At 40.4% G+C, this 26,374-nt stretch overlaps 3 protein-coding genes across 4 annotated transcripts; 2 read left to right on the forward strand and 1 right to left on the reverse strand.

Moving 5' to 3' along the window:
• Positions 1–911: 911 nt before the first annotated feature.
• LOC136955686 (chymotrypsin A-like) lies at positions 912–2,516 on the reverse strand. The gene is made up of 7 exons (XM_067249419.1): positions 2,468–2,516; positions 2,112–2,215; positions 1,927–2,006; positions 1,698–1,767; positions 1,346–1,526; positions 1,068–1,226; positions 912–916 (listed from the first exon to the last, which is right to left on the reverse strand). The coding sequence occupies exons 1-7, from the start codon at positions 2,514–2,516 to the stop codon at positions 912–914; spliced, it is 648 nt and encodes a 215-aa protein (XP_067105520.1).
• Positions 2,517–3,668: 1,152 nt separating this feature from the next.
• ctrb.3 (chymotrypsinogen B, tandem duplicate 3) lies at positions 3,669–6,731 on the forward strand. Its single transcript, XM_067248617.1, has 7 exons — positions 3,669–3,720; positions 4,030–4,133; positions 4,334–4,413; positions 4,796–4,880; positions 5,281–5,461; positions 5,902–6,035; positions 6,434–6,731. The coding sequence occupies exons 1-7, from the start codon at positions 3,669–3,671 to the stop codon at positions 6,593–6,595; spliced, it is 798 nt and encodes a 265-aa protein (XP_067104718.1). The 3' UTR covers positions 6,596–6,731.
• Positions 6,732–14,606: 7,875 nt separating this feature from the next.
• On the forward strand, positions 14,607–25,944 carry galr1b (galanin receptor 1b). Of its 2 annotated transcripts, XM_067249283.1 has the most exons (4): positions 14,607–14,632; positions 17,555–18,206; positions 19,327–19,392; positions 25,584–25,944. In XM_067249283.1, the coding sequence occupies exons 1-4, from the start codon at positions 14,607–14,609 to the stop codon at positions 25,899–25,901; spliced, it is 1,062 nt and encodes a 353-aa protein (XP_067105384.1). In that variant the 3' UTR covers positions 25,902–25,944. The 2 variants fall into 2 exon arrangements, with proteins under 2 accessions (XP_067105384.1, XP_067105383.1); XM_067249282.1 differs by lacking the exon at positions 14,607–14,632 and having other exon boundaries at positions 17,541–18,206.
• The last annotated feature ends 430 nt before the right edge of the window (positions 25,945–26,374 follow it).

Consider the following 26,374-nt stretch of genomic DNA (forward strand, 5'->3'; position numbering starts at 1 on the left):
TTTCAATTGTTCCCAAGTGTACAGGCGTAACTTGTCTTGCTTAATTAAATGTAACTTTAAAATGTGCTTGCTCAGGGCAGTGTGTGTGAGTAATCTGTCAGGATCAGCAACAGTAGCAAAATACACTCAACTGGGCTGGTTTCCAACTTGAGAGATAAATAGTCTAGCTTTTTTTCCAGCCTGGAAGGTTCCTCAAATTATGATTCTTGGAATGAGATTCAACTCAATGAATGTTGTAGGGCGTCAGTCGAAGATTTTCTTTGAAACATTTTCATCCAAACTGTTTAAAAGTGTTAATATGTTAACTGAGGCACAGTTAACATACAACATATACATATTGTATTGATAAGACAAGTACACAACACAAGGTCACTACTGTAGTACACACCTGACCCATTCCCAGGACATTGACTTGTCCTGAGTAATATGCAATGCTACCCATACTGTATTGTACAAGCAAAATCCTCATTATGAAAAAAGCATGTAGTGGATGTGGTGGGAGCACCATATCCACTACATATTCTTTCTTTAGTGTACTAAATCTTCAATTATTAGATTAATGTATTTCTTTAAGCATTTGATTTTGGAACAAGCCTATTCATTCTCCCAACAATGGACAATTTGTGCTATTTCATTCCTTTGCAAAAAGTGCAAAGAGGGGTCAGACCCTGAAACGTTCCTAATCCTCCTTCATCCCCTCAATCAAATAGCTGACTGCAGTACGCTGTATATCCTTGGTCAAGTTTTTGGTTAGTCATCATGACTCAGATAATACTTTGTTTACATTGGCACATTTCAACGTCTCACACAAAAAAAATTACAAGACATCTTAATATTCTAATGTTACTTTAGGAACATTTCAGTTACGAAAATCCCTTGGTTAAATAGGCAAATAATAATACTGACTAGAGTCACCCTGAAATACACAAAATACACTTTGAGTGCAGTCTGCATCCAATAATACAAGCACAGGACTTCATTAAAAAGGATATATTTAAAATATGTAGTAAAATAAGTAAGGTCAAAACATTTCGGCTCGTTATCGAGATGTGCAGAAGCCTGGTGACATGCATTTGAATTAGGTGTGTCGGAGCCAAGAAACATCTTAAAAATGCAGGACAGGGGTTCCCTGAGGACCAGGGTTGGTGATCTTGCTGGCGCTGAAACGCTGGAGTTGGTCAGCAGAGGGAGAGCAGCCTGTTGCAGCAGGGCAGGGGTGTCGGGGGCTGGGGTGAGGGGTCACGAAGGGCATCAGCGTTAAATGGACATGCTCGTATCCAATTTATTCTGAGTAAAGTTTTCACAGGGATGTTCAGCAATGGACATGTGACATGGTCCTGCTTACCATTACAGCGGGTCAGACCCCAGCCGGAGGTCACACACTTCATGCCACCGGGGAAGTTGTCACCGGTCTCAGCAACACACACAGGGGACACACGGAGACCCATCTGAGCGGGGCTGGCCAGCTTGATCAGGGTGATGTCGTTGTTGATGGTGAAACCATTGTATTTGGGGTGCTTGAAGACCTGTCGATGGAATGGAATAAAATGTTCTGCCTATTTGCCAGTATGTAGACTGTGTTGCACACACGCAGGCCTCACATGAACATACTCCACTTACGATATTAATAACATATATTTACACAATAAAAATAACTGTTCCAATACCGGTTAAAAGGCCAACTTTTCCTTTCCGACCTTCATGGTCCGAATATCCGCAGCATTGGAGGAGCGGTCATGCTCTCCCAGAATGACACGGTGAGAAGTCCTGATACAGAAACACTGTTCCATTTGTTCCAATACTGACTCCTCATTTCTGTCCATGTTTGGTACACAGCTCACATTTTCAGTACATCAAGCACTACAATGAAGTAATTTTAACAATAGAAGTTCTTGCAGAATGTATTTTGCAGGTTGAAGCACTCACATCACAACACAGTGGGCAGCAGTGATGACCCAGTTCTCAGTGATCAGGGAGCCACCGCAGAAGTGGAAGCCAGCGTAGTCCTGATAGAAACATTATTGTCAATGGAATCTACTGTGTGGTTGACAGGAGCTGATACGCACAGGCATCATGAACGTCACTCGTGTGCGGCTACGGTATGTTATCACCTGCAGGGACACCTGCCAGGGCCAGGAGTGGAGCACGGCCTCCTCACCGTTGACGATGCGGGCGTAGCCGGTGATAACAGGCTGGACGGCAGGTGAGCCACAGCCTAATGATAGAACCACATGGTCATGTTATCACATTTAACTACAGTATAACTCCTGAGTGTGCAACATTGTTGTCTTGATTTGTCTAGCCAAAGATGATAGGCTGGATGGCAGGAGTACCACAGCCTACAAACACAAAGGCTTTCAATTGACCTTCAACAAGTTACTTCTGACATTAGATCTGCCATAATCAAACCTTGCTATTCTGAAGTTCAGGTTCACTGAACAGTTTGTTCAAAGACACGCTTTCTCACCATAGACAGAGATGAAGGCAAGACAGGAGACACACCAGAGGAAGGCCATGTTTTAGCATTGGGGTTATCAATCTCTGTGGATTTCCTTTAGGAGCACTATAAACCAGGTACTGCATGTACCCCTGTGTGTCCCTCCCCCTGATGCAACCTGAGGCTTTACTGATAGTAAGGAACATTTTCTCACATGTCTTTATTGGTTTTACAAAATAACAAGAAAAAGCACATCATTATGAATTATTTTACAACTACATTACTTTACATTACTACTACCGATTACTTTAAAAAGCAGAATACATTTAAATCATGATATTTAACATTCATACTATACCATGGTTAGTGCCAGGGAGCGGTCTGTATTTCACCAGGTGTGCATCAACATCCCAACTCAATAGTGCAACATTTTACATACCAGGTCTTGCAACACAGACTGTTCTTTGACATAACTCCCTATAATGGTGAGAGAACTGTGCATTATAAATGCTTGATTGTCTGCTGCGCTTACCATGTGGACTTTTGTATGTCATATTGGGAATAAAAGTCTGATTAATACATGTACATGAAAAGCAATTATGTAAATAACAGAAAACATGTTTAAAATGTAAGCATATTTACATAAGAAATGTAACCATATAATGAAATTAAATGTGTTGACAGTAATGGTTGGGGAATATTGCAGTATCATACAGATGTAGTGGTGACCTATTGAATACCTTCTTCATGTTCAGATGAATAAAGAAGTCACACAATGAGAATACTCTGAATGTATTAAAATGCCACTTTAATTACACTCTACACAACAGACAACATATGGAAAATATGATATCATATTAGAAAAGCATGGCCCACATTAGTGATACTGCAGTAACAATAAAAACACAATCATGTCTGTCAAGGATTCTAGTCTGAATAAAAGCATTAATTTATTCTATTGAGTTGAGTGAAGGTGTCAGTGTGGAAGGAAACTGAGTACTGATGAATGTTCACAGAAAGGTGCACCAAGCCAAAATAGGACAAAATGTGTTCCTGAGAAGATCCTGAGAATAGTGTGATGGGCCAATATTGATAAGCAGCTGCTACAGGTTTTCCAGATACACCCCGAGTAGGATGGGTGAAAAACAGACTCTGGCCTCCCATTGGTGGACCAGGGACATGGTTTGGGGATAAATAGGGTCCCCTACTCCCAGATCTGTACATTCTCACAATGGCTTTCCTTTGGTTCGTGTCTTGCCTCGCATTCGTCAGTGCCGCCTATGGTAAACTTGTTACTAAACGTTTTGCTGTTGTGGAGTTTACTGTCATTCGTGTACAAAAGGCTTTTTTAGCTTTTTACTTTCAGATTTTAAATTCTGGCCTATGTATTTATCCAAACGTAAAGAAATGTTATATAATATGTAGGGTAGACATCAGCAAATCGAGTTATGTAAAACAAATATTAATTCAGGGGACACTTTCAGCCAAAGCAAGATATAGGAGTAGATTTAAACCTGGGACCTTTTGATATGCAGTCAAATGCTCCACATGGCTATGTGTACGCTATAATTCCACTTTTTCATTTTCTCCAGGCTGCGGCACCCCTGCCATTTCTCCCCAGGTGACCGGCTACGCCCGCATCGTCAACGGTGAGGAGGCCGTGCCCCACTCCTGGCCCTGGCAGGTGTCCCTGCAGGTGAGTGCCAGTCAATGCCACCCTCTGATAAAACAAGTTCTTTCTCTTTTTTGACAAAATTGTGCTTACAATAGGTTGTTTACTTGACACAAACATGGTCTATAATTGTTTTGGAAAAAATAAAACATGTTTTTAGAAGTATTGTTGAGTAGAGGCCTGGTTATAGCCAGCATAACTCTTACAATCTTCTTTTTCCTCAGCAAACCAATGGCTTCCACTTCTGTGGAGGTTCCCTGATCAACGAGAACTGGGTTGTCACTGCCGCTCACTGCAACGTCAGGTGAGGGCGCCACCTCAGTTATTGTTTAGCAAATACATATCTACATATAACATCTTATTTATTTAGCAGACACTTTCCTTCAAAGCAGCTTACAAATAGTGCATGTAGTAAGTTCAGCAGACAATCAAGAATTAGAAGTGTAAAGTTATGACTCTATTTTAGTGGCTAGTGCCAAGGAACGGTTTAAGTACAGATAAACTATAACTGCATACATGCTTCTAAATGTTACTAGATATTCACCTCCAAACAAAATACTGCAACTGAAAACAAACTATTATGAGGTGTATTATGAAAGTATTTTGAAAGGTGGACATTTTGCGGTTGGGCCCGCAATGAGTTGATATTATGAGAAAGGCTCCATGGTTTCTTTGCTGTATTTCAGGACTTCTCACAATGTGATCCTGGGAGAGCACAACAAGGGCAGCAGTAGCAACACTGAGTCCATCCAGGTCATCAAGCCTGCTAAGGTAGGCACACAACAATGCCACTCTATCCATGAGACATTTATCAATCATTAGGCCATGTATATGATAGAAATGTAAATGATTGCAGGTGCATGTAAATCTGTAATTTTCCAATTGAAACCTTTGGTTTCATCGTCCTGAGTGAACCATCAAGCAATAACTACTTTTTAAGTTTGAGGAGGTCTTATGTCTTTGACGGTGTACTGAACCTTTTGCTCAAATGTAGGAACAGCTAAAACCCTAGCCTATCCCAAACACACAAAACCTTTTTGTTGGAGTGCCATCCATCCACTGCTTCTTTGTACGATATCAAAGCTCCATCCTTTACTGTTATCATGTGTTAGTGTACTTGGGTTAAACTGTCACTTGAACACACCGCGTCTCCCTCCACCTACTCCCAAAGGTCTTCACTCACCCCAAGTGGAACCCGAGAACCATCAACAACGACATCACCCTGATCAAGCTGTCCAGGCCCGTAACCCTCGGCAACACCGTGTCCCCTGTGTGCCTGGCTGAGACCAGCGATGTCTTTGCCCCTGGCATGACCTGCGTGACCTCCGGCTGGGGTCTGACCCGCTACAACGGTGAGTCCCTGCCAGCCCAGTCATAACCTCAGGATCCCTGCTTCTGTCACCCATCACCCTACATAAAGAACTCATGCACAGTCTATGGCAAAACCATCAAATACGCATTCAGAGCCTCTAAAACAGAGGTACATCTCTGGTGGAGTGAAGCTGAGTTCAAATTAGCATTTTGATTTGTGATTCATTGCAGATTCTTTTTGCCTCACTTTTGGTTTATTGGTGGTAGTTCTAACCAGAGTGTGAATTATACAATGACAGCGGGGGGGTCAACTTGTTCTCCAGGGCGTGTATCAACCCCCCCGACCTGTTGTTTTTACCTCTTTTGGGGGGGTCCAAGTCTTAATTAGGGGGGTCAGACCCCCCCCCAAACCCCCCCGTAATTTGCACTCTGGTTCTAACGTGCCATCCTCTCTCTCTCTTTCTTTCTCTCGCCCATCCAGCCCCCAACACTCCCAACCTGCTGCAGCAGGCTGCCCTGCCCCTCCTGTCCAACGAGTCTTGCAAGAAGCACTGGGGCAGCAACATTTCCGACGTCATGATCTGCGCTGGTGGAGCTGGAGCCACCTCCTGCATGGTGAGCCCCTCCAGCCCACTCTCTCATCTACAGGATCTGGGCTTCATTCTTTCTCCTTTCCTTCAATTGTACTGTCATGGGCAGATGGATGTAACTCAGTAGAGCATTTGACTGCAGACCAGCAGGTCATAGGTTCAAATCCCTCCATGTATGTTGCTTTGGATAAAAAGGTTCTGCTAAATGAATATATCAACTTACAGCTGAGTACATTACTTCACAGACGCCTTTCGTACACCTTCACACACTCTCCTCTTTGAATCCGTCTGCCTGTGTACCCTTTATGTTCCCTCTGTTGTAGATTTGCTCCTTTCATTCTTTCCTTTTAGACTTGAACTGTGTTCCCCAAGGATCCCATGGTTGACGAGTCTAACTCTCTTCTTGCCCCCTCTCTATCTCAGGGTGACTCTGGTGGACCTCTGGTCTGTGAGAAGGACAACGCGTGGACCCTGGTCGGTATTGTGTCCTGGGGAAGCAGCCGCTGCTCCACCTCTACCCCTGCTGTCTACGCTCGTGTCACCGAGTTCCGCGCCTGGGCTGACCAGATCCTGGCCGCCAACTAAGAAGACTGACACAGCTACCCCTACCATTATCCCACACCCGGCCAGCATATCAACACTCATGCTTTAGTCGCTAAGAAGGAAAATGGCATGTTCTTGTTTGTATACTTAATATCAAATACAACTACATGAACATACATTATTTTTGTCTCGTCTGGTCATTGATTTTTGTGTAAAGAAAAGCGTGGTACCAGAAGTATCCAGAAGGGGGCGCTGTTAGCCCATGCATTGTTGCGGTAAAGTTTAGGAAGATATTGGTGTAGTGCTGTAAACAAAAAGGAACTTAACAGCCATAAGTTCAAAGCACTGACCAAATAGATCCCAATTTCGTAACAAAAACATATGATGCCCACACCTTTTGCCTGAAGTTGATCCAAGTATTGATTTAACAAAAAAGAAAAAAAAAAGTTTTTATAAAAGCCATCCAGCAGCTACAGAAGTGTCTGTTGATGATCAAAACACAAACAAAAAAGACACATTCACTGAACAAAAATAGACAGGCCAGAGACAAGTTGAACCTTGATGGTGACAAAGCAACACATATGGCTCTGAACAACCATTTATCTCGCAACTGTAATTGCCATGGAAACATCTTTATATTGTTTTCAAGTGGAAAACAAATCTGAGCTGCAATTTGTTACATAAAACCAGCAGTGCCATGGCAACATCTCTATATTAGCTTTGAAGTGGATAGGAAACTGAGTGGTAACCAGGTGGGCTACTGCTGAAAAACAAGGTCTGCTAGGTTCTCACCAAGAAAGGATTTGATCAAACGTACAGTAAAAAATGCTTCTTAAACATTTTCAAGACGTTCACATGGTAACATTATGCACTGATGAAATCACCTATTAACCAGTGTTTCTTTGATTGCTTATATCTCATGCATGCATTCAGTTCAAATGAGTCGCACACCTTTTCCAAGGGTGAAGGAAGAGGTGAGGAAAATGTTACTCAGTAGAAACAGCTCACACAACCATACACAAATGCACATACGCACACACCTTCTCTCTTTCTTTGCACACACACGAACACAGACACATGGAGAGAAACCACAATCCCTCATGTACCATCTCTGTCCTCTGTCATGTACCAACCTGGGCCTCATTGATTTGAGGACCATTCAATGACATTTGTGACTGCGGAGGTATCAGTGGAAATGCATAATGACCCTCATGCAGCTGTAATGCTCAAGTACCCTGGGGTACCGGCCCATCCCTGTAACAATGTTCACGTCTTCTTCGACTGCATCCCCTTATTAATGTCAAGGAGGTAAGACAGAGGGGGGTCAGAGAGAGGGAGAGAAAGAAAGAGAAAGAGAGAGAGGGGAGTGGAGGGAGGGAGGAATAGAAACAGAAATAAGGAGAGATGTGGCAAGGGGGAGGCTACAGTAAAGAAGAAAAAGTGAGACCAGAGTGATACATAGCAGGAATAGACAGGGAAGAAGATGAGAGAGACTGAAAAAGACAGACACATTGAACGAAAGAGCGTCAAAATTGAGATATTTATGAAATGTATTGCATGAAAAGAAATAGTTTTAAATGAGCCTGAAACACAATTTCTTTTCTTTTTTGAAGAAACCTTTATTTATCATGCAGTAGTGACACACACGCGTCTGCAGGAAGCAGCAACTCTGGGAACACAAAACAGCATGCAGCAATGGCCACTGATTACATCTTTTCTCTGCATTGTCCTATCCTGTTCTCCTTCCTCCGAGGGCAGCCAGGAGCAGTTAGCAACAACATCAAGGTCCAAGTGTCCATGTGCTTAACTCCTGCCTAGCCAGGGACATGAGACGGATCTGTTCTGTATGTTTTAATTTTTCGTTTTTTTACGGAGAAAACCCTTGTGAGCACGAGAAGACCATGCAAACGCCACACAGAAAGGTCCAGGAGAAAGCCCACCTGAGCCCTGAACAGCCCCGAATGATGATTGAACGGCCATATTAAACTCCTGGTAGCAAAACGCATCCATTCCACCATAACTTCATACCATTTGTCTGTTGACTCCGTATGGTTGCTCACAGTGGTGAACAAAAAACAGAGGACAATACAGAGCGAGACATCCTTGATTTCTCTCATTATCTGTTAGTGACAGTATAAAGTATATTAAAGGACACAGTGAGCTTTGTTGGAAGGGGCCAAATGCTGACCGCCCCTATGGAAGGAGGAGCTTTGGGAGCTTGGACCAGTTGTCTATTCTGCAGAACAGTGAAAAAGTCTTAGTACCCAAGATTTGTTACATACAAATGATTTTCATTATATTATATTATACTGTATACAGTATATATAATTATAATATATGTTGTCTTCTTTGTTTGTGCAGCCAGTAGCAGTAAAGTGCAATGTTGAGGAAATGTTTAGACTTTAGATTAATTCTTTCTCTTCTTTTTCTTAAAAAGTGCTTAAGACTTTTGTACAGTGCGGTAAATGTCACCAGCATAAAGAGATTTTTCTTGAAAATACCAACACTTGAGGTTTCATGAAACCAACAGTACTGGTTGATCACAAACGAACAGGATAGGAGCAAGTTTTGGCTTGTCCAGTCTACAGTAACACATCCATATTAATAAAACCACTTTGCAATAATCAAGAACAGTTTGATGATTACCAGTTCTAGTGGGATGATAAAGTTCAAAGCACCCAATGAATTTACAGTGCTATGCATTTTGATGTAGCACATGGCCTCGCTATGAAGAACGTCTCAAATCCGATATCAGACTCTCAAATCAAAGCATCAAAGCATCATTTTTAAATATCAACATTGAAAACAACCAATATAGAATAATGCCTTCCATTCCAAAGGGGCAGTTGAAGACAGGAGTGGGATTGTTGGGTATAGACACAGCTGCAAGGGGTGGGCACGGCCTTCTTTCCTGAGATAACGTTCAAGGTTAGCTCATTTTTCAGGTGAACTCCCACTGTGTGGGTGTAATTTCACTGAGGATATCTCATTTGTTAAATAAATGACAAGCTCGTGTCTGCTCTGTGATTGGGCAGTCATTAGGCTTCCTGTGGCTTTGGCTCTCATTATGGGAGTTGAAATCCAGGGTGGATGAGTGCTACAATGAACACAGGGTCAATATAGTCACACAGGAAGAGGGAGAGTGTAGAAGGAGCAGGAAATATAGATATTTAGAGTGGTAGGTCAAAGGGATGGTGTCCAAAGCTATATGGGCAGCTGTCCATTCTAGACACACTGTTAATCAATTTATTCTTGCCATCCTTATGATATCAATATGGAAGACCAATTTGGAAGATAATACAGACATTTAAGTTGTTTTAGAGTTGATGGAGTTTGCATATAATTTATACTTACATTACATTGACATATAAAACACATCACCTCTCTAATGCCATTGGGAATTCAACAACTCCAGGATGCATTCCAGCAACTGCCATTCAGCTAGTTCTCCTCTTTTAGAACTGTCTCTTGCAATTATACACCATACACTCAGTACACTCACTGTCTAGGATAAAAATATCTCTACTTTAAATCTTCTCTGAATTAGTCATTCTAATCCACTTGAAAAGTGTTACTCAGGAAACTGTATCTAATACAGTAATCCAAGAATGATGAGATTTAATCAGAGAAAGCCTGGAGGATGTGAACAATTCTGTCATTGGAATGGTTCGTCTCTATTTCAGTTGTGCCATAATTTATCAAGATACCGACATATGTACTATATACATATAGTATACTGTGTATACATACTGTATGTACATAATACATACTGTATACACATAACATCTATACTGTATATATACATTATCCCCTCAACAAAACAATTCTTTACAATGCTATAACATACAATCTGTTGGTGGATGTGACTTGCATCCTAGAGGCTAAAGATAACTGTGTTGTAAGATGTCCTCCTTTAAAGCAAGCTGAGAGAAAAGAATGAGTGTGAGTGTGCAGTGTCTCCTCTATGTTGCCAACCATTTTGTTTTAAAGTTTACTTTAACACTCTAGGTTCAAAAGGTTTACAGACAATGAGGGAATGCCTCAGATATGACTCAAATATACAGTATACTGGCATTTGGTTTAAGTATCCAGTATTGACCTCTTATACAGAGGATGTTGGATCTATTTTATACATGATTGCTCATTTCACATCTTTTCCATGTGAACAAATTCATACACATTTGTCAGCTAAAACATGATATTATGATTAGGCGATAGGCCTTAAAGGGGGATGTGATCATCCTACAAACCTCATGCTCTAAAGTATCTACATGAGGATGGCCTTGAAGAGTATGGATTCCCAGCACATTTTAAGTCCCATTGAATTCATAAGTTTCAGTTAACATGCCTGACATTCGCAAGTAGGGCAGCAAAACGCTCTTAAAAGGGTAATGATCCACGAGCAAAAGCCAAATGTCAAGTGCATGCTGTGTTCTTGGTTTTCATGTAAACAGTTATGGGTCCAGCACTCACAACACCACAGGTATAGATGGTATAGTAGATTACTGTTGTTTGTGCAATGCAGTACACGTCCACCTTCAGGTTCAAGTTCTTAATAGCTTTTTAGGCTTGACTTCTCAGTCCATCTCTGGAAATGGACCTGTCTATATGGTGTGATAGGCAAGAAATTGGTTGATGCAGGTCACCTCTAACATTTTAGACAGAGCAAGTCCCTCCCTACAGGAACACTATTCACTACCTCTACATGGACGAGCATGTGGTGTAGCACACAGAGTGACAGATAAAAACAGCTATGCTGGTGATGAATGCATGTACCTGCTCTCAGTACTGAGTGACTCAGTGTGAAAGCAAGATGATGCTCACAAAACTGCTTGTTGTGAAAATGAGTGTGCGTCCATTCCAAAATCCTGCCAATGGCATCAGCAGGACCAGGTTTCATGGTGTGATACTTGTGGAATGCACAAAGAAGACACCAGACACACAGAAGGCTTGACGGTCGATTGCAATTCATGTATATAAAAGACTCTGACTCATGCAGTGACAAAGATTCAATTTGTAGAACAGGTAGATAAAGTAAAATTACTAGGCACAATAATAGATAGTCAGCTGTCGTGGGCAGAACATATTGATACCATAGTAAAGAAGATGGGTTGTGGTCTCTATGGTGAGGACATGTCTTATGTCCCTACACACATTGTGGGACAGGTGGCTAAATCTTTAATTTTATGTCACCTGGATTATTGTGCACCTGTATGGTCATCTACATCTAAAGGTCAACTAAATAAATTACAAACTGTCCAATACAGAGCTGCTAGGTTAGTATGACATTGTCCCATAACAACAAACACTGTCAGTATGCACCGTCGACTCTCATGGTTAACGGTAGAGAACAGGCCGGTTTTCAATACAACTACATTTTTCAGAAACACTGTATTTTTTTCTCAACCAGTTTTCTTATATAATCAAATTGTTAGGTGTGATCAGGTTCATTCTCATTTGACTAGGTCAGCTGATGATGGCCAGATGATGTTACCATGCCCAAAATCAAATGCTTTGAAGAGAACAGTTATTTATTGTGCCATCAATCATTGAAATAATTGCCCACTGGATATACGTAAAACTAATGGCAAAGTCTCTTTCAGGTACCATCTGAGAATGCACCATTTATAGTAGTGAGGAGGGAATGTACATATTTACTGTATTAATGGAGTAATCCATATAGTGCTGTAATGATTTGTTCATAGTGATTTCTGGTGATGTTTATAATGATGTCTACAATGTTTCTGCTTTTACATGATCAAGTAGCGGAGTCAGGTGGCTGAGCGGTGAGGGAGTCGGGCTAGTAATCCGAAGGTTGCCAGTTCGATTCCCCGTCATGCCACCTGATGTTGTGTCCTTGGGCAAGGCACTTCACCCTACTTGCCTCGGGGGAATGTCCCTGTACTTACTGTAAGTCGCTCTGGATAAGAGCGTCTGCTAAATGACTAAATGTAAATGTAAGTCATTTTTATTTGTTCTCTTTTTGTTGGACCCCAGGAAGATTAGCTTGTCCCACTTTGGTGACAGCTAATGGGGATCCTTTTAACAATAAACAATAAACAATGCCCTTTGTTATTAATTGGATAAATAGATGATAACTAGATGCTAGAGTATGTGACAAAAGTAACACAAAACTATGGAACTTTTTATATAAATGTTATGCATGTTTGATATTTGAGACATAATCCATTGTTAATGAAACAGTGTAGTGCAGCCCGTCTGTAGAATTACTATATAAACAGTAGCACAATAGATAAATAGAAATAATACAATAATCTAAACCCTAAATACACATAATAACTTATTCCTAACCCTATAAACCTATTCTAAACTAAATGAAGTACAGTGAAGTGTCTGAGTCACTAATTAAATGGAGATTAACATATTTGAAAACATTTTTGGTATTGAACGATTCATTCAATGAATCCTTTATAAATGCTGTATCATCCCCACTCTTTAGTAAATTGTTATCACATACCGTGTTTTGGTTTCAAAAGAAAGGGATTATGCAGAAGACTGAAGGTTCAAATATGCAGTCTTATTACATGAAGACTGCCTAAGCCCACCGAATAAAATCTCAAAGCTTGAACATTAGCTTGAAGCTAAGTCCTTTGGTCCTTTCTTAGTTTACTGTTTCCCATTATCACCTCAGCATGATCACTGGATCACCTTTGTTACAGAAGCACCAAAAAATAAAGAAATGTTCCTAGCCTCCAACATGGAAGAATTAAGAAAGCTAGAGGTGGGATAGGGTGAGACCCGCAACTGTCTTGACAAATCCATGTTTAATACAAATCCATGTTTAATATATTAAAGAATGGATAAATCCATTCTTTAATATGCAGCAAGCATCAGAAATAGGTTGATATTCTTCATGGGGCTGCAAGTCACTATCCAAAACGGCACCAAAGCTTGAGATCTCTATGGAAAAGCTTCTTTTGTCCTCCCAAAAAAAGAACAGGTGAGCTGAGACCCAGCACACACAGTTACTGGGCTTTTATATCTGCATATTTGGAGGAATGCATTTTGGTCTAAGAAGTCACTGAAAGGCTCAAGCTAAATCCTTCAAGAGTCGGCACCTTTTCATTTAAGGGTAAGTGTGGTGATGTGCTGCTAAAGTGCTGTTAAAATAGGTTTTATTCATGGAGGAAAACTTGTAAACTGATCAAACTAAAAGCACTATGGAGCCTCAGTTCAGTTAGCTCTGAATCTAAATAAGCTTAAAGAATGAAAACTATGAGTGTAGAAAAGTCAACAGGGCAGTTTCCACAGAGGCAAGACTGCAGAGGCGAAAACGAATTTCCCCGTTCATTGTCAATGGGAATCACATGTTGGCTTTCGCATGTGGTTTTCTTTGTCATGCTAGCTGTGTTTGTAATTTGATTAACCCATCCTGATGTCACTCATCCGCTTGATTTAAAAGACATTCAGAGAGACATGGAAACATAAGAGTCCAAAGTGAAATCCAGTCCAGATCAAACTTGAGCCTTCTCCTGGTGACCCTCTGGGGAGGAGGACCTAGCTTGCTCGGCAGAGGGTGGCTGCAAGAACTAAAGTTACAGTGGGACAAAGTCAAACACATCTAACATAGCTAAAGTAACGGCGAGGCATCGCACACGGTGGTGACAAAGCATGAAGATGTCCTGAAAAAAGGAGTTGGAGACTTTGGAGGGCACTAAAGCCACCACGTGTGAAAGCCGACAAGACAAGAAACACATCCTGCAGAGATGGGTTGTCACTTGAGTGCTTATGAGAACAATATTGTTTGCAAACCAGGTATGCACCATGCTGATGACCTTAGAAGACTCCCAGTCCCTGCAGACCCCTCAGGAAGGACAGCAGATCAAGCATTGACGTTAGATGTCCTAGACAAGACCCCAGTGGATGCAGGACCGTCACAATGGTGGACAGCAAAATATGTTGCATTGCCCCAAGTACTTGACTATGGCCTCAGACTCTCAGTTCAGGCCTTATCATCAGTGAAGATGAAAACTGAGTGTGTAATGGATGTGTGCTCTAGGGCGCCAGAGAAAGGATGCCAGCCAACACAGGCATGTTGAGGATGAAAGGAATAGCTAGATCCTACTTCTGGTGGCCTGGGATGGATCAAGATGTAGAAAAGGTGCAGTAGTGTGAAGACACCATGTCACCACCTGCAGCACCCTGGGAGTGGCTGGAGGCACCATGGTCCAGGATACACATTGACTATACATTGGAAGAGGTTTCTAGTGATAATGGATGCCCACTCGATTTCAATCAGGAGAGACCTGAGATGAGTAAATTATGTTTATTTACAGAAATGATAAATGTACTGCAAGTGTTTGGAGCTTAGGAAATTATTGATCAAAGGGCATTCTTAGCGGGGGGAGTAAGCAGTGAAACATTATTGAATATGCCCGAGTGCAGGGATCGGCCTTGCCTGACTGAACTTGCAGTAAGCTATGGATGGACATGTCCCCTATGACCTCAGCCACTGCACAAGCTACCATTGAGAAATGACACCAGATCTTTAGCATGTTGGGAACACCATTGAAAGTGGTCAAAGATAATGGGGAATGTTTGAGAGAAATACATTTGTGAAACCAAACAGAATAAGTAATGTTAGGTCTTTTTATCCTTGATCAAAAGGAATAGTATAATCCGTAGTCCAGATTTTCAAGAAAGGAATGAGAAACATCTAAGGGGACACCATAATTGTCAAGATTCTTGTTCTACCATGCATCACTCCTAATGCTACCACAGCACATTATACATTATATCAGGTGAATAAAACGACTTGATATAATGTGTATCCCCTGTGTAACTTTTGCTAGAAAAGAGCAGACATCTCCACATTATCTCAGGTTGTTCATAGTGACCAAAAGAACACACATGATGGCAGGACAGACCCTTTGCATGTTAGGGGAGGGGGTATACATTATATCAGGTGAAAAAACGGCCTGATATAATGTGTATCCGCTCTGTAACTAATATGGTAGACAGGTGAACAAAGCGGTTAGTTTAAAAGCCATATTAAACTAAATTAAACTAGAGAGGGTATGAACATGTCCTGTCGCCTTTTGACTTCCTAAACAGCTGTGTAGATGTTTTTGTAGTGTCTCGCATAGGCTACAGCGTTGCAGTGAGCTACACTGGTTTGAAACCACAGGTAATGATAATTTCACCCACACATCGTTTACTTGTAATCTAATGTCATAATAAGTCCTACAACGAAAATGTATTTGCGAGGAATGTTTATTTTAAAGATTGAAAACAGATGCATCATACACCCCTTCTCGTGGTTTGCTGCGTTGACGTCAGTCATGGCCGATCAAGCGCTGTTTGCTTACTTTACTTTATTTATAATTAAACTTAGTCTTTCCGTTAGTGAAGAGGCGGACTAAAACCCTTTCTTCAACACATTTTTTATTCAATTAAACTGTTTGGTCCGGATTTGAGCGTTGGCGAAACTGAAGGTGTCAGAATAATTACAAAACACGCATCAAAGTTGTTGTGTGTGAGTCTGGCCAATCATGAAATAGCTGTGTCGTCATTAGAACCCTTGCAGTTGCTCTTGAGAAAATGCGCTCGGCTACACAGCCGGCAGTTCTCGAATCGATCTCACTGTACTTTGATGGCTACGTCACAGTGACCTAGCCTCGGCGCCGTCTCAAGTCGGACAACAAGTCTAACCAGAATTCACTGTTACAAGTCAGCCGCCTGCAGCCGGCTGCAGCGCTGCATGAAGACAGTTCATGTCGAATGCACCTATTGACTGTGGCTAGCAAGTTAGCCACCGTTAGCTTCACATTTCGACACAAAAACTTAAATCAAACCTAACCCCTCAAACGGAACGTTCGCGCGAATACAAGCAACTCAATCGGGACCAAGACAAACATTTTGACACCGACGTTGTCTATGTAGTGCAAAGATTCAAGTTATTTTAGGGTTGGGAAAAGAAGAAGAATAATATGTGAGAGAACAAAGGTTGTGCCCTTGCCGATGGCAAAGCACACCCAATTAAAACACAAATCACGTTATAGGGCAGGGAGGGACGGGTTAGCAAAGACGGGGTCCTTGTCAAACGTGCCCTCGCAGAGAATGGACAGATGGAATTAGCTTAGATAAAAGGAAAAAATATTGTTCAAAAACCTCCATGTGATGTCGATTCACATATCAGTCGGCCTGTAGCTAAGGTGCATGGCAATATGAAACTTTGGAAAACACTGTCGATTAATCCACAATACTAAACGACGCAATAAACTATTCACATCGCCTTAATGTAACACACAAATAAACGAATACATGAGTCCCTTGTTACTATAGAAAACCTTGTCCAGTCTTCCACGTCGCTGTTTGTTCCTTTTAACCCTTGTGTTATCTTCGGGTCATTCTGACCCATCAGTCATTGTGACCCACCTTCGTATTGCTACAAATTTACCTCATACAAAAACAAAGTGAAGCATTTTCTTTTAACTGTCGGGCTGTCTCAGACCCCCCACATTGGAATGGTTAAAAGAAAAGTGTTTTTATTTGTTTTTGTATTGAGTAAAATTGGGTAAACACAACGATGGTTCGTTATGAACCTTTGGGTCATGTGACCCGAAGGCAGCACGAGGGTTAAGAGTTGAATTCGAAGTGCAGCAGTTAAACTTTGAGTGCACGCGCGCTTCCGCGGCCAGGGGAAGTCCTTGCACGACACCTGTCTCATTTCAGCGCATTGACAATGATTCACCATTCAAAATGTTTACAGCACCAGGCTGAGATATGTTGCTCTGCTGGTATGTATAATACAACTTTCTCAGTTTAAACGAATTATAATAAAGTAATGCTTAGTGAGCTTTTCGGCAGCTCTTAAGCCTGACCGTGGTAAATAGCCTGATGTGCGTGGTAGATAGCCTGATGTGCCACTAATATGCGTGGGTTGGATCTGGGCACAGTCACCGCTTTCACCGGAGATAAGACCGCTGGTATTTTTTAACTTCTGCCCGAGCGCGAGCGTGGAACCATGCCTTGGCCGACGAATGAAACGTTCATCTGGTCGGGACCATTGGACACGAACCGGACGATAGATGCCAACGAGAATCAAGGTGGCCCCGAGGTTGTCATTGTTCCAGTGGTTTTCGGGTGTATATTTTTCCTTGGAATTGTTGGCAACACGCTGGTCATGATTGTAATTGGAAAAATCAAGTCAAGGCGCTCAAGAAGTACTACAAATATTTTCATCCTGAATCTCAGCATTGCTGACCTGAGTTTCCTACTTTTTTGTGTCCCGTTTCAGGCAACTATTTACTCCCTGCCAGAATGGATATTTGGAGCCTTTTTGTGTAAATCTGTGCACTATTTTGTGACGGTGAGCATGCTTGTTAGCATCTTCACGCTCGTGGCAATGTCAGTGGACAGATATATTGCCGTGGTGCACTCCAAAAAGTCTCCCTGCATTCGCAACAAGAGAAATGCTTTGATAGGGGTTTGTGCCATTTGGTCGCTGTCATTCATCTTCGCAGTGCCAGTAGCTCAACACCAAATACTGACTAACCACCAGGATGCACCAAACAGTTCTTTTTGTTGGGAAATCTGGGTTGCCGGTGTTTCCAAACACACATACAAATTGACAATATTAGTAATAGGTTACCTATTACCTTTGGTGTTAATAATATGCTGCTATGCAAAGGTAAGACAACTTTTCACGGAGCATTTTGAATCTGAATCCAAGGCTGCAGGCCATTAGCTGTACATTATGCATATACCATCAGTTTGAAAGTGCCAAGTTCTGTACTTTTGATAATCAGTATGAGATTTGTGTTGACTGCATTCAAACCAGTCTACCCCAACAATGGCATTGCAAAGGCATGTGTAGGGTATACTTAGGGGTGGCTTTAGAAGTCAACGTTCATTACATTTTGTTTTAATGCATGATTATGCAAATTGGCAGATTGTTGTTGGGAGACAGATGGCTGAGCGGTTAGGGAGTCAGGCTATTAATCAGAAGTTTGCTGGTTCGATTCCCGGCCGTGGAAATGACGTTGTGTCCTTCGGCAAGGCACTTCACCCTATTTGCCTCGGGGAGAATGTCCCTGTACTTACTCTAAATCACTCTGGATTAGAGCGTTTGCTAAATGTAAATGATATATCCATATACACTTACACACTCACATCTGCATAACTGTACTGTTATCCATACAAAAGCAGTTTAATTTGTATGCCCGTTTCAGAAAATGCAGTCTCATTAATTGTGTGCCATATTCACAGCAGTACTCATTAGGGTCTGGCAGATATAGACTGTTCAATTCACTAATGGGCTTTGCCATGCATTCTAAGACAAACATATTGTAATCAAAGTCAAAATCAAAACAAAATAAGTAATTTAAGGTTACCTTTCCTATAAAACAGGTCTATAGATTGCTCTTTTATTAAACAAACTAAATGGCCTTATGTTATTTATCTTATTTACACGACTGCATGTCATTTCTGTCTGTACATGGTCGGGCGACCATGTCTCTACATGGTCCCCGCCACACACACGCCGCCGCCACCCCCCCCCCCCCAAAAAAAAACTTTGGGGAAACACTGTACACCTATTATAATTGTGCTGTTGGACCTTGTAGGCATAATATACTGAATAGCAATAGTAACCTCAGCACTCAAACACAGACTTTATCAGCATGTCATATTCTTGGGGTACTCCTATTGCATCTATAGTTGTAAGCATTTGCACTGTCATGTGCTGTGTAGTGATCTATTATTATAATAATATAAAAGATTGACATGAAAATAATGTGTGCTTCTTTTAGGTGTTGTTCCATCTTCATAACAAGATGAAGAATATGTCGAAGAAATCAGAACGTTCAAAACGAAAGGTATGAGGTTATTTAGAATTGTTAAAATTCACTATGGAGGAAAGTATGCTGTTGAAATAGACTTCACTTAAAAATGTGGTTTAAATTGACCTCATCCAGTAGCTGTAATCTTGACTTCTATGAAACCACCTGTGGTCATAGTTTGTATTGCTGTTTTACTAGTAAAAAGAAATATGTTATCATTCAGTAGCTACAGTATTTGACTAATATTGATAGTGGGAACTCAATTGGCACTTTGTTTATATGAGGACTTAATATTGCGTCATAGAAGCAATGATGTGCGTTCCTTGGCTTGGATAATGACACTGTACTTTACAGACTGTTATGGTAGGATGAGGGTCCAAAGTTTCTTTCACAAATGCTGCCTGTAAAAGGGTTCAAAGTTAATTTTGCAAGTACTGTCTGTGTGCAGTACAGTGTAAATGAAGATATTATGGTACATCCAAGTTAGCGTTTGATGGAGAATCAGAATGATCAATGAAAAACAAACCATTTGGCTAGACATACTGTAGTGTTATTATAAGCATATGAAAATATACTTCAGTACTGTGCCATTTAATGCAAACATTACCCCTGATGACAGAGGGCTGTAGTGATAGTTCACCAAATCTACATGGAATATAGTCCAAACCTGCTATGCTACGTTTTTATGTTATTTATATCAACATAATACATCCTGTGATAATTTGGCCTTAATTGCAATATTTTTTCAGCAGCAACTCTGGTTCTTTATTACCACTGTTGCTCTCTCCCATCAGCCGAGCAGTGGTCTCCCCTAACTAAATGTCTTTTAATAGACCACCTGCACTGTTACTAATGGCTACAGAGTACCTTGTTTGCTGTTGAGGAGAAAAACATAGCAAGAAGGGAGAAATAACAACGTTTTTGTGAGAGTAAAACACAGATAACACGTTGTTAGGATTTCCTTCCCTTTCTACCAGCGCGCTGACACAGGTAGCAAGGACAGCAATGAGGGCGATGAGATTAAATGAGTCCCAAATGTGGGGAGAGGACCTGCTTTCACATGTAGGATGGGATGCACAGATCAGTATCTATGGCAACCCAACTTTGACCTTAAAACTGTTTATCTGCTGTCGTTTATGGTGAAGCTCACGCAAAGAAGGATAAGGATTTTATCTATAGATGGACTTGTGAGAAGCCAGTATAAACTATAGAAATATAAGAGCGGACATCTTACGTCACCACTTCACAGTGCCAGTGCAGAAGCACATTCTACTTTGCATTAGTGACGCCTACTTCTGTTTATCAGCTATTGTTTACTGGAATTAAGTGTATTGCTGGGAGGAAAAGCATGCAGTTAGATTGCCCCGTTATAGAGACATTGATCTGTAAATTATAAACAGAGTTTCTAGCAAACCTACCTGAATAAGACTATACCAAGGAGTTGTTGCTGAATATGAAAACCAATTGAACACTAGGTACTTCCTTGGTCATTACCTTGAATGACGCTGTTAACTCCTCAAGGTGAACACCATAAAAGTGTAATTATTGACTATGGTGTTGCTATTAACTGGAACAAGACACATTATTCATTTAACCATGATTTTTTGCCTGCATATTTTCTGCAGATGTTTGCTAAAGTATGCATGTGAACTGTCAGTGACAGTAAAGAATAAGCAGGAGAAAACATCAAGAAAGCTGCAGGTATTAAATGAGAATGTGGCCAGCTCCATTACACTTATATTAGTAATTGAAATGACTGTCTTTCATTAATTTATTCAAATGTATGGTTACTTAGGACATGCAAAACTTTTAAGTGTTCGTTTTCCTTTCATTTGTAAATGAAAATTTTATTTTCCGTCTCCCACTTTGACAACATTCAACATTTTCATTTGCCTAATTGATTTAACGGGAACCTTTTCTCACTTGTACACCATAAATGGCTTGTCATTTTAATGCAAGTCATTGTAAAAGGGAAGTCAGGTGGCTGAGCGGTTAGGGAGTCGGGCTAGTAATCTGAAGGTTACCGGTTCGATTCCTGGCTGTGCCAATGACGTTGTGAAATTAAGAAAGGCACTTCACCCTACTTGCCTCGGGTGGAATGTCCCTGTACTTACTGTAAGTCGCTCTGGTTAAGAGCGCCTGCTAAATGACTAAATGTAAAAGAAAAAGTAAGGTAGAGAGTCTGTAAGGAGTTGATTTTAAAAGGGGAACATTTCAAAGTCAAAGATATTAGACAAAGAGGGGAGGAAACTCTTCCACTGATGTGAAATTAGGCACAAAGACAACTTAATTGTTGAAATTGTACAAAAACTGTTTGCCCAAAGCAAGGGCAGGTTTTTCAGAGGAAATCACATGCATTTTAATGGTCTAGGTGAAATATATTCAAATGGGAATGGAAAAGGAAATTAACTCTAATTAATAGATAAAGTTTGTCAACTCCTTTAGCAATTCGGAGTTCTGAATGGCTTTGTCATGTAAATGTTGCTAGCTGGAATTTTTAGATTCAACTTTAAAACACTTCATGAAGCCCTTTGTCCTGTCTTAGCAATTGATTCCTGTCAAATAGCAAGGTGAAATCCTATATTATGGTAGAAGGCACACAACCGTAAGATTGAAAAAAAAATAGTTATGCTAGTAAAAGGCCAGTAACAGGCCAGTAAAAGGCTTTGTGATTCAAAGTTCAAATAAAAGCCTGATTAACCTTTCCCACTGTAGAGTTCCTTCACCATTTGCCTTTCTCATCATAATTATTTTAATTACTAAACTTATCATCTTGAGTTGTCATCCTAACTGGCATACTCAGTCTGAATGACAATATGAAAATGTTCACACTTAGTACTGCCTATATCTTATCTGAAATAATCATTGATCATATATTGTCGCAGAGTTAGGCTATTTGTTCTTTTAGTTTTGAAAGTAAGGCTATTTTCTAGGCCTACAATGTGGCAATAACCTGTAGATTACTCCAATTATTGCCAATTAAACGACATTTTGTGTCTTGCACTTATGCTGGACGTTATTAATGAGGTGCAAATGTCATATAATGATCTACTATTGTTTTTAATTATGTTGACTTAGTGTAACTTTGATATTGCCTACCTTCAGTATCGAAAGGGGTTAACTCTCCTCTATACTTTCAGTCCTGTCTACCAGCAATTCAAATGGCACAGTACAGAGTTTAAACCTGCTCCTTACTGAGGCTTTAAGAGGGAGGGGGGAGCCCCTCTGTTCTGAGAACCATGGAACAGACACACACACCAGTACTGTCCAATGTTTGGATTGGCCTTAGCTAAGAATAGGAATCAACCACAGAGGCATTCCTTCTGTTCTTCTTTCAGTCATGCACCCGTGAGGACGTGATGCAGTAACTGTCCTGGTTTGAGTAGCATCTCATTTAGAGTCTAGTCATTATTGTTCATCATTGCGGCTGGAAGTGGAGCTTATGGTCACAAAGGTAATCAAAAATCGGACCAATCCTTTAAGCCAATCAACAGATAAAAAGGATTGTTCTTTCAAAGAGAACTGAGGACTGAACTATTGTTGTTTCAAATGTCGGAAACATGCAGCACAAGTTCATAGTGTAAGTCAAAACATCTGGTGCCTTAGTTAAAGTACTTACTAATTACACTCATTTAACTCCTCTACCTCATATCCACAAACCCTGACTCAAGCTGTTCAAGCATCAGTGATAATCCTACCATCATTTTGCCATCTGCCCTCAGGAAATACTTTCCCCATATGCTGGGGTATATTCAGTGTCTTTGCATTTCAGCGTCTCCAGAGGGAAATCTACAGGGAGGGAAAGTGTAAATGGGCACATTGTATGAGATTGGTATAATATCATCAGACACACAAGAGTGGACTCCTTCTCTAAACAGTTAGTAGGCCTAGATTTCTCTCGTAAAGGTAGAGGTATAGTGTCATGGTTTATTTCATGACATAATATTGGCAGACATGACAGAAAGTGTGTGTATGTCTGTGTGTGTGTCTTTGTACAATATGATTCATAAGCAGATCTGTTTATACATAGTTGTAGCTAATGACGTGTGTGGGCACCTACCACACAAACATCAGGGTGTCAAGGAGAAGGCTTTCTGTCACAACACAAAGTAGCAGTCATATGTATTACTACCTTGGTTACATGCTGCTTTAATTATTCCTCTCTCAATGATATATGAGTGTAAAAATAACTTTCCCACAGCAGACTTTTAGATTGAAAACACTGTACTGTGAGTCAGTTATTGGATCTTGTGATGATCAGAATAGTAATTTCTTCTGACTTTTGTAGTCACCTTACATTTTTATAATTTATAACAAGATGACTTTCATTCTGATTATATACCAGTAATGGGGTGTAAAGGCACAGGTCAAACTGCTTTTCAAAAATATCTTCCTCATCTTTAAAAGTCCTTAATATAAGATTATCTTAGCCCTTTATTCTCACTTTACAAATACTGTTGTATTTGTATGTGGTGGAAAAAAAGCTGGCCAACTGGACACTGTTTGGAGAAAAAGACGAGAGGGCTCCATCACGTTGCAGACAAACATTGTTCAACACGCCACCAGGCCAGACAGAACAAGGATATTTGTGCCCTTTACATAGACCCAACAGAGTGCTTGGTGCATTGTGCCAGGAGGAGGAAATTACAATAATTACAACAGTTAGTCTGAGGGAAAGGTAATTACACAGATGTATCTTTTGTGTGTGTAAAGTACTGAATGTAGTTTGTGTGTACAGTTCAGTGTGTATGCAAGTGCCCCTGCCTCACCTTGTCCAGACTAGATTAGCTTGTTTAGAGCTGAGAGTGTGAAGGTGACTGGCAGTGTGTTTATGGAAGTCTCCATTAGTTGTTGGTACTTATTGGTCCTGGCAATGGAATAAGTGAAATAAGTGAACAGAAGGTACTGGAGTGTTTTGTAGTTGACTGTGTGAACTGAGTATGAAGGAAACCAATAGAGCTGGCGTTGTTTAGACAATCACTAGCAAATAAATCTGTCAGATAGAAATCCATACAGTCAAACATTATCTCAGTTTCACAGTCCATTTCTAATAGTGCATTGGCCCAGACTGTTTATCCATTAGTAAATATGAAACTTGGTTTACAGCAAAATTTCTGCCACAATTTGTGGTTATACCACGCAATTTTATTTTGAATTTTACCCAAAGATAAATAGTAGTTATTGAAGTAATACTCAAGCGATCAATGAGATCTCTCTAATCTCTGTACTGTGCAATGCAGATCATATTGCTGCACTTATTTGCACACTTGCCTGTCTGAATTCTAATGAAACATTTACATCAGCTGCTCACATCACACTTGAGTCATTTAGAAGTATTTAGAACAATTGTCACAAAGGCCATAATACTGTATCACACAAAATAGAAATGCATCCGTTCCCTTTCTTTATTGCAGACTGGATTAAGAATTTGAGAACATTTCAATTTAGATAAAGAATGTAATAAGAACTAATTGCTCAATAAAAAAAATAAAAACTATTACATTCGAGTGAGATGTGTACTGGAACAGTGTTCATGCTGAAAACAGCCTGATATCACTGCCTGATATTGGGGACATTTGCGTTTTTGAAAGACTTAACCTCTCAGCATTCCTCATCACTGTTATGATAGGAAATCATTGTACACACTTAAATTGCTTCAATTGACTTCTTTCAGAGCATTACATTTTTTTTATCGAAGCCGTCACATTTAAAGGGGTTTATGTAAATCTAGGATTGTCCATTCTTAATGGAAACCCTTTTTTCCACTCAAAGCCTTAATTGGCACACATACTGTAAGTAAGGAATGTTTCAATACCTAGTTGTGAAGTGAGCCATCAATTCCTTTTACAACTGGAGCACCATTCATTCTGCCCCAATGTATTTACTTACGCCAAGCATCACCTAGCAACAGTCAACAAGACCCAATGTCACAGAGACTTATTTTTAGCTAAATTATCAAACATATTACAGATTATATACAAATGATGAAGAAACAATCTTCTCAAGAATCAATTATTGCGATAATTTGTTTTGTTGTTTCAACTCATTTATGCACTTTCTGCATGTGTTATTTTAAATCAATAGGTACATGGAAAAAACTGTAAAATTACATAGTACAGTCACTACCTGGCTTTCCTCCTTGTAATTTTACCACTGACATGAGGTGCATGTAGTTAATAACATACTGTACTTCCCTAACTTCATCTTTCTCCTACCCTGTCCTATAGACTGCTCAGACGGTCCTACTTGTGGTGACAGCCTTTTTGATTTGTTGGATGCCTCACCATATCATTGCTATGTGGGTGGAGTTTGGCATTTTCCCCTTGAACGACGCCTCATTCGCCTTCCGCATCATCTCTCACTGCCTGGCTTACGGAAACTCCTGTGTTAACCCTATCCTCTACGCCTTTCTGTCTGAGAACTTCCGAAAGGCCTGTCGACAAGTCTTCACCTGCCATTTTCTCTACCCCCCTCCCCCTGTGGAGAAGGTGGTACGCATTCGCATGGAGAACTTCTCTACTACCCACTCCATCATCAACATGTGAGCAGGTGTAGACAAAGTAGAATATTTGAAATTGTGATCTTTAAATCAAGTATTGTGTCAGTATTATGACATACACATTTGTATAAATAATATACAATATGATATATTTGTATAGATCATTTCAGATTCTGAAAATCTGTCAGTAGCAAAATCTAGATATAGATTTATTAAACTAATATGTTTACTTATACATGGGACTATTTTACCATGTGTATACATTCATTCTGTACTACTGGATTTATCAATTGCTTTGTCCAGCCATTTATATGTCTTTCAGATTGTGTCAATTTCTGTGATAAAACTTTGCAGAAATTTGAAACGTTGAAACCTTGTTTCTGTTATCCTGTTGTCAACACTTAGCTCGTAGAAGTCTTCCGCATAATTTTTTTTTTTCTTGAGCCCATGGACAAAACAAGACATGGAGTTGTACCACTGACATTGTCCTCCTCCCTGTGCATCTTTCAGGCTCCAAGA

This window comes from Osmerus mordax, chromosome 13, assembly GCF_038355195.1.
Source record: "Osmerus mordax isolate fOsmMor3 chromosome 13, fOsmMor3.pri, whole genome shotgun sequence".
Classification (NCBI taxonomy): domain Eukaryota; kingdom Metazoa; phylum Chordata; class Actinopteri; order Osmeriformes; family Osmeridae; genus Osmerus; species Osmerus mordax.

Coding starts and splice junctions, on each gene's coding strand:
- LOC136955686 (XM_067249419.1), bottom strand. CDS start 2,516: ATGGCCTTCCTCTGGTGTGTCTCCTGTCTTGCCTTCATCTCTGTCTAT. Junction 2,007..2,111: donor CCTGGCAGGTGTCCCTGCAG/GTGATAACATAC, acceptor TGTTTCTATCAG/GACTACGCTGGCTTCCACTT. Junction 1,527..1,697: donor CGGATATTCGGACCATGAAG/GTCGGAAAGGAA, acceptor TTCCATCGACAG/GTCTTCAAGCACCCCAAATA.
- ctrb.3 (XM_067248617.1), top strand. CDS start 3,669: ATGGCTTTCCTTTGGTTCGTGTCTTGCCTCGCATTCGTCAGTGCCGCC. Junction 5,462..5,901: donor GGGTCTGACCCGCTACAACG/GTGAGTCCCTGC, acceptor TCGCCCATCCAG/CCCCCAACACTCCCAACCTG. Junction 6,036..6,433: donor CTGGAGCCACCTCCTGCATG/GTGAGCCCCTCC, acceptor TCTCTATCTCAG/GGTGACTCTGGTGGACCTCT.
- galr1b (XM_067249283.1), top strand. CDS start 14,607: ATGTTGAGGATGAAAGGAATAGCTAG. Junction 14,633..17,554: donor AGGATGAAAGGAATAGCTAG/ATCCTACTTCTG, acceptor GCCTTGGCCGAC/GAATGAAACGTTCATCTGGT. Junction 18,207..19,326: donor TAATATGCTGCTATGCAAAG/GTAAGACAACTT, acceptor TGCTTCTTTTAG/GTGTTGTTCCATCTTCATAA.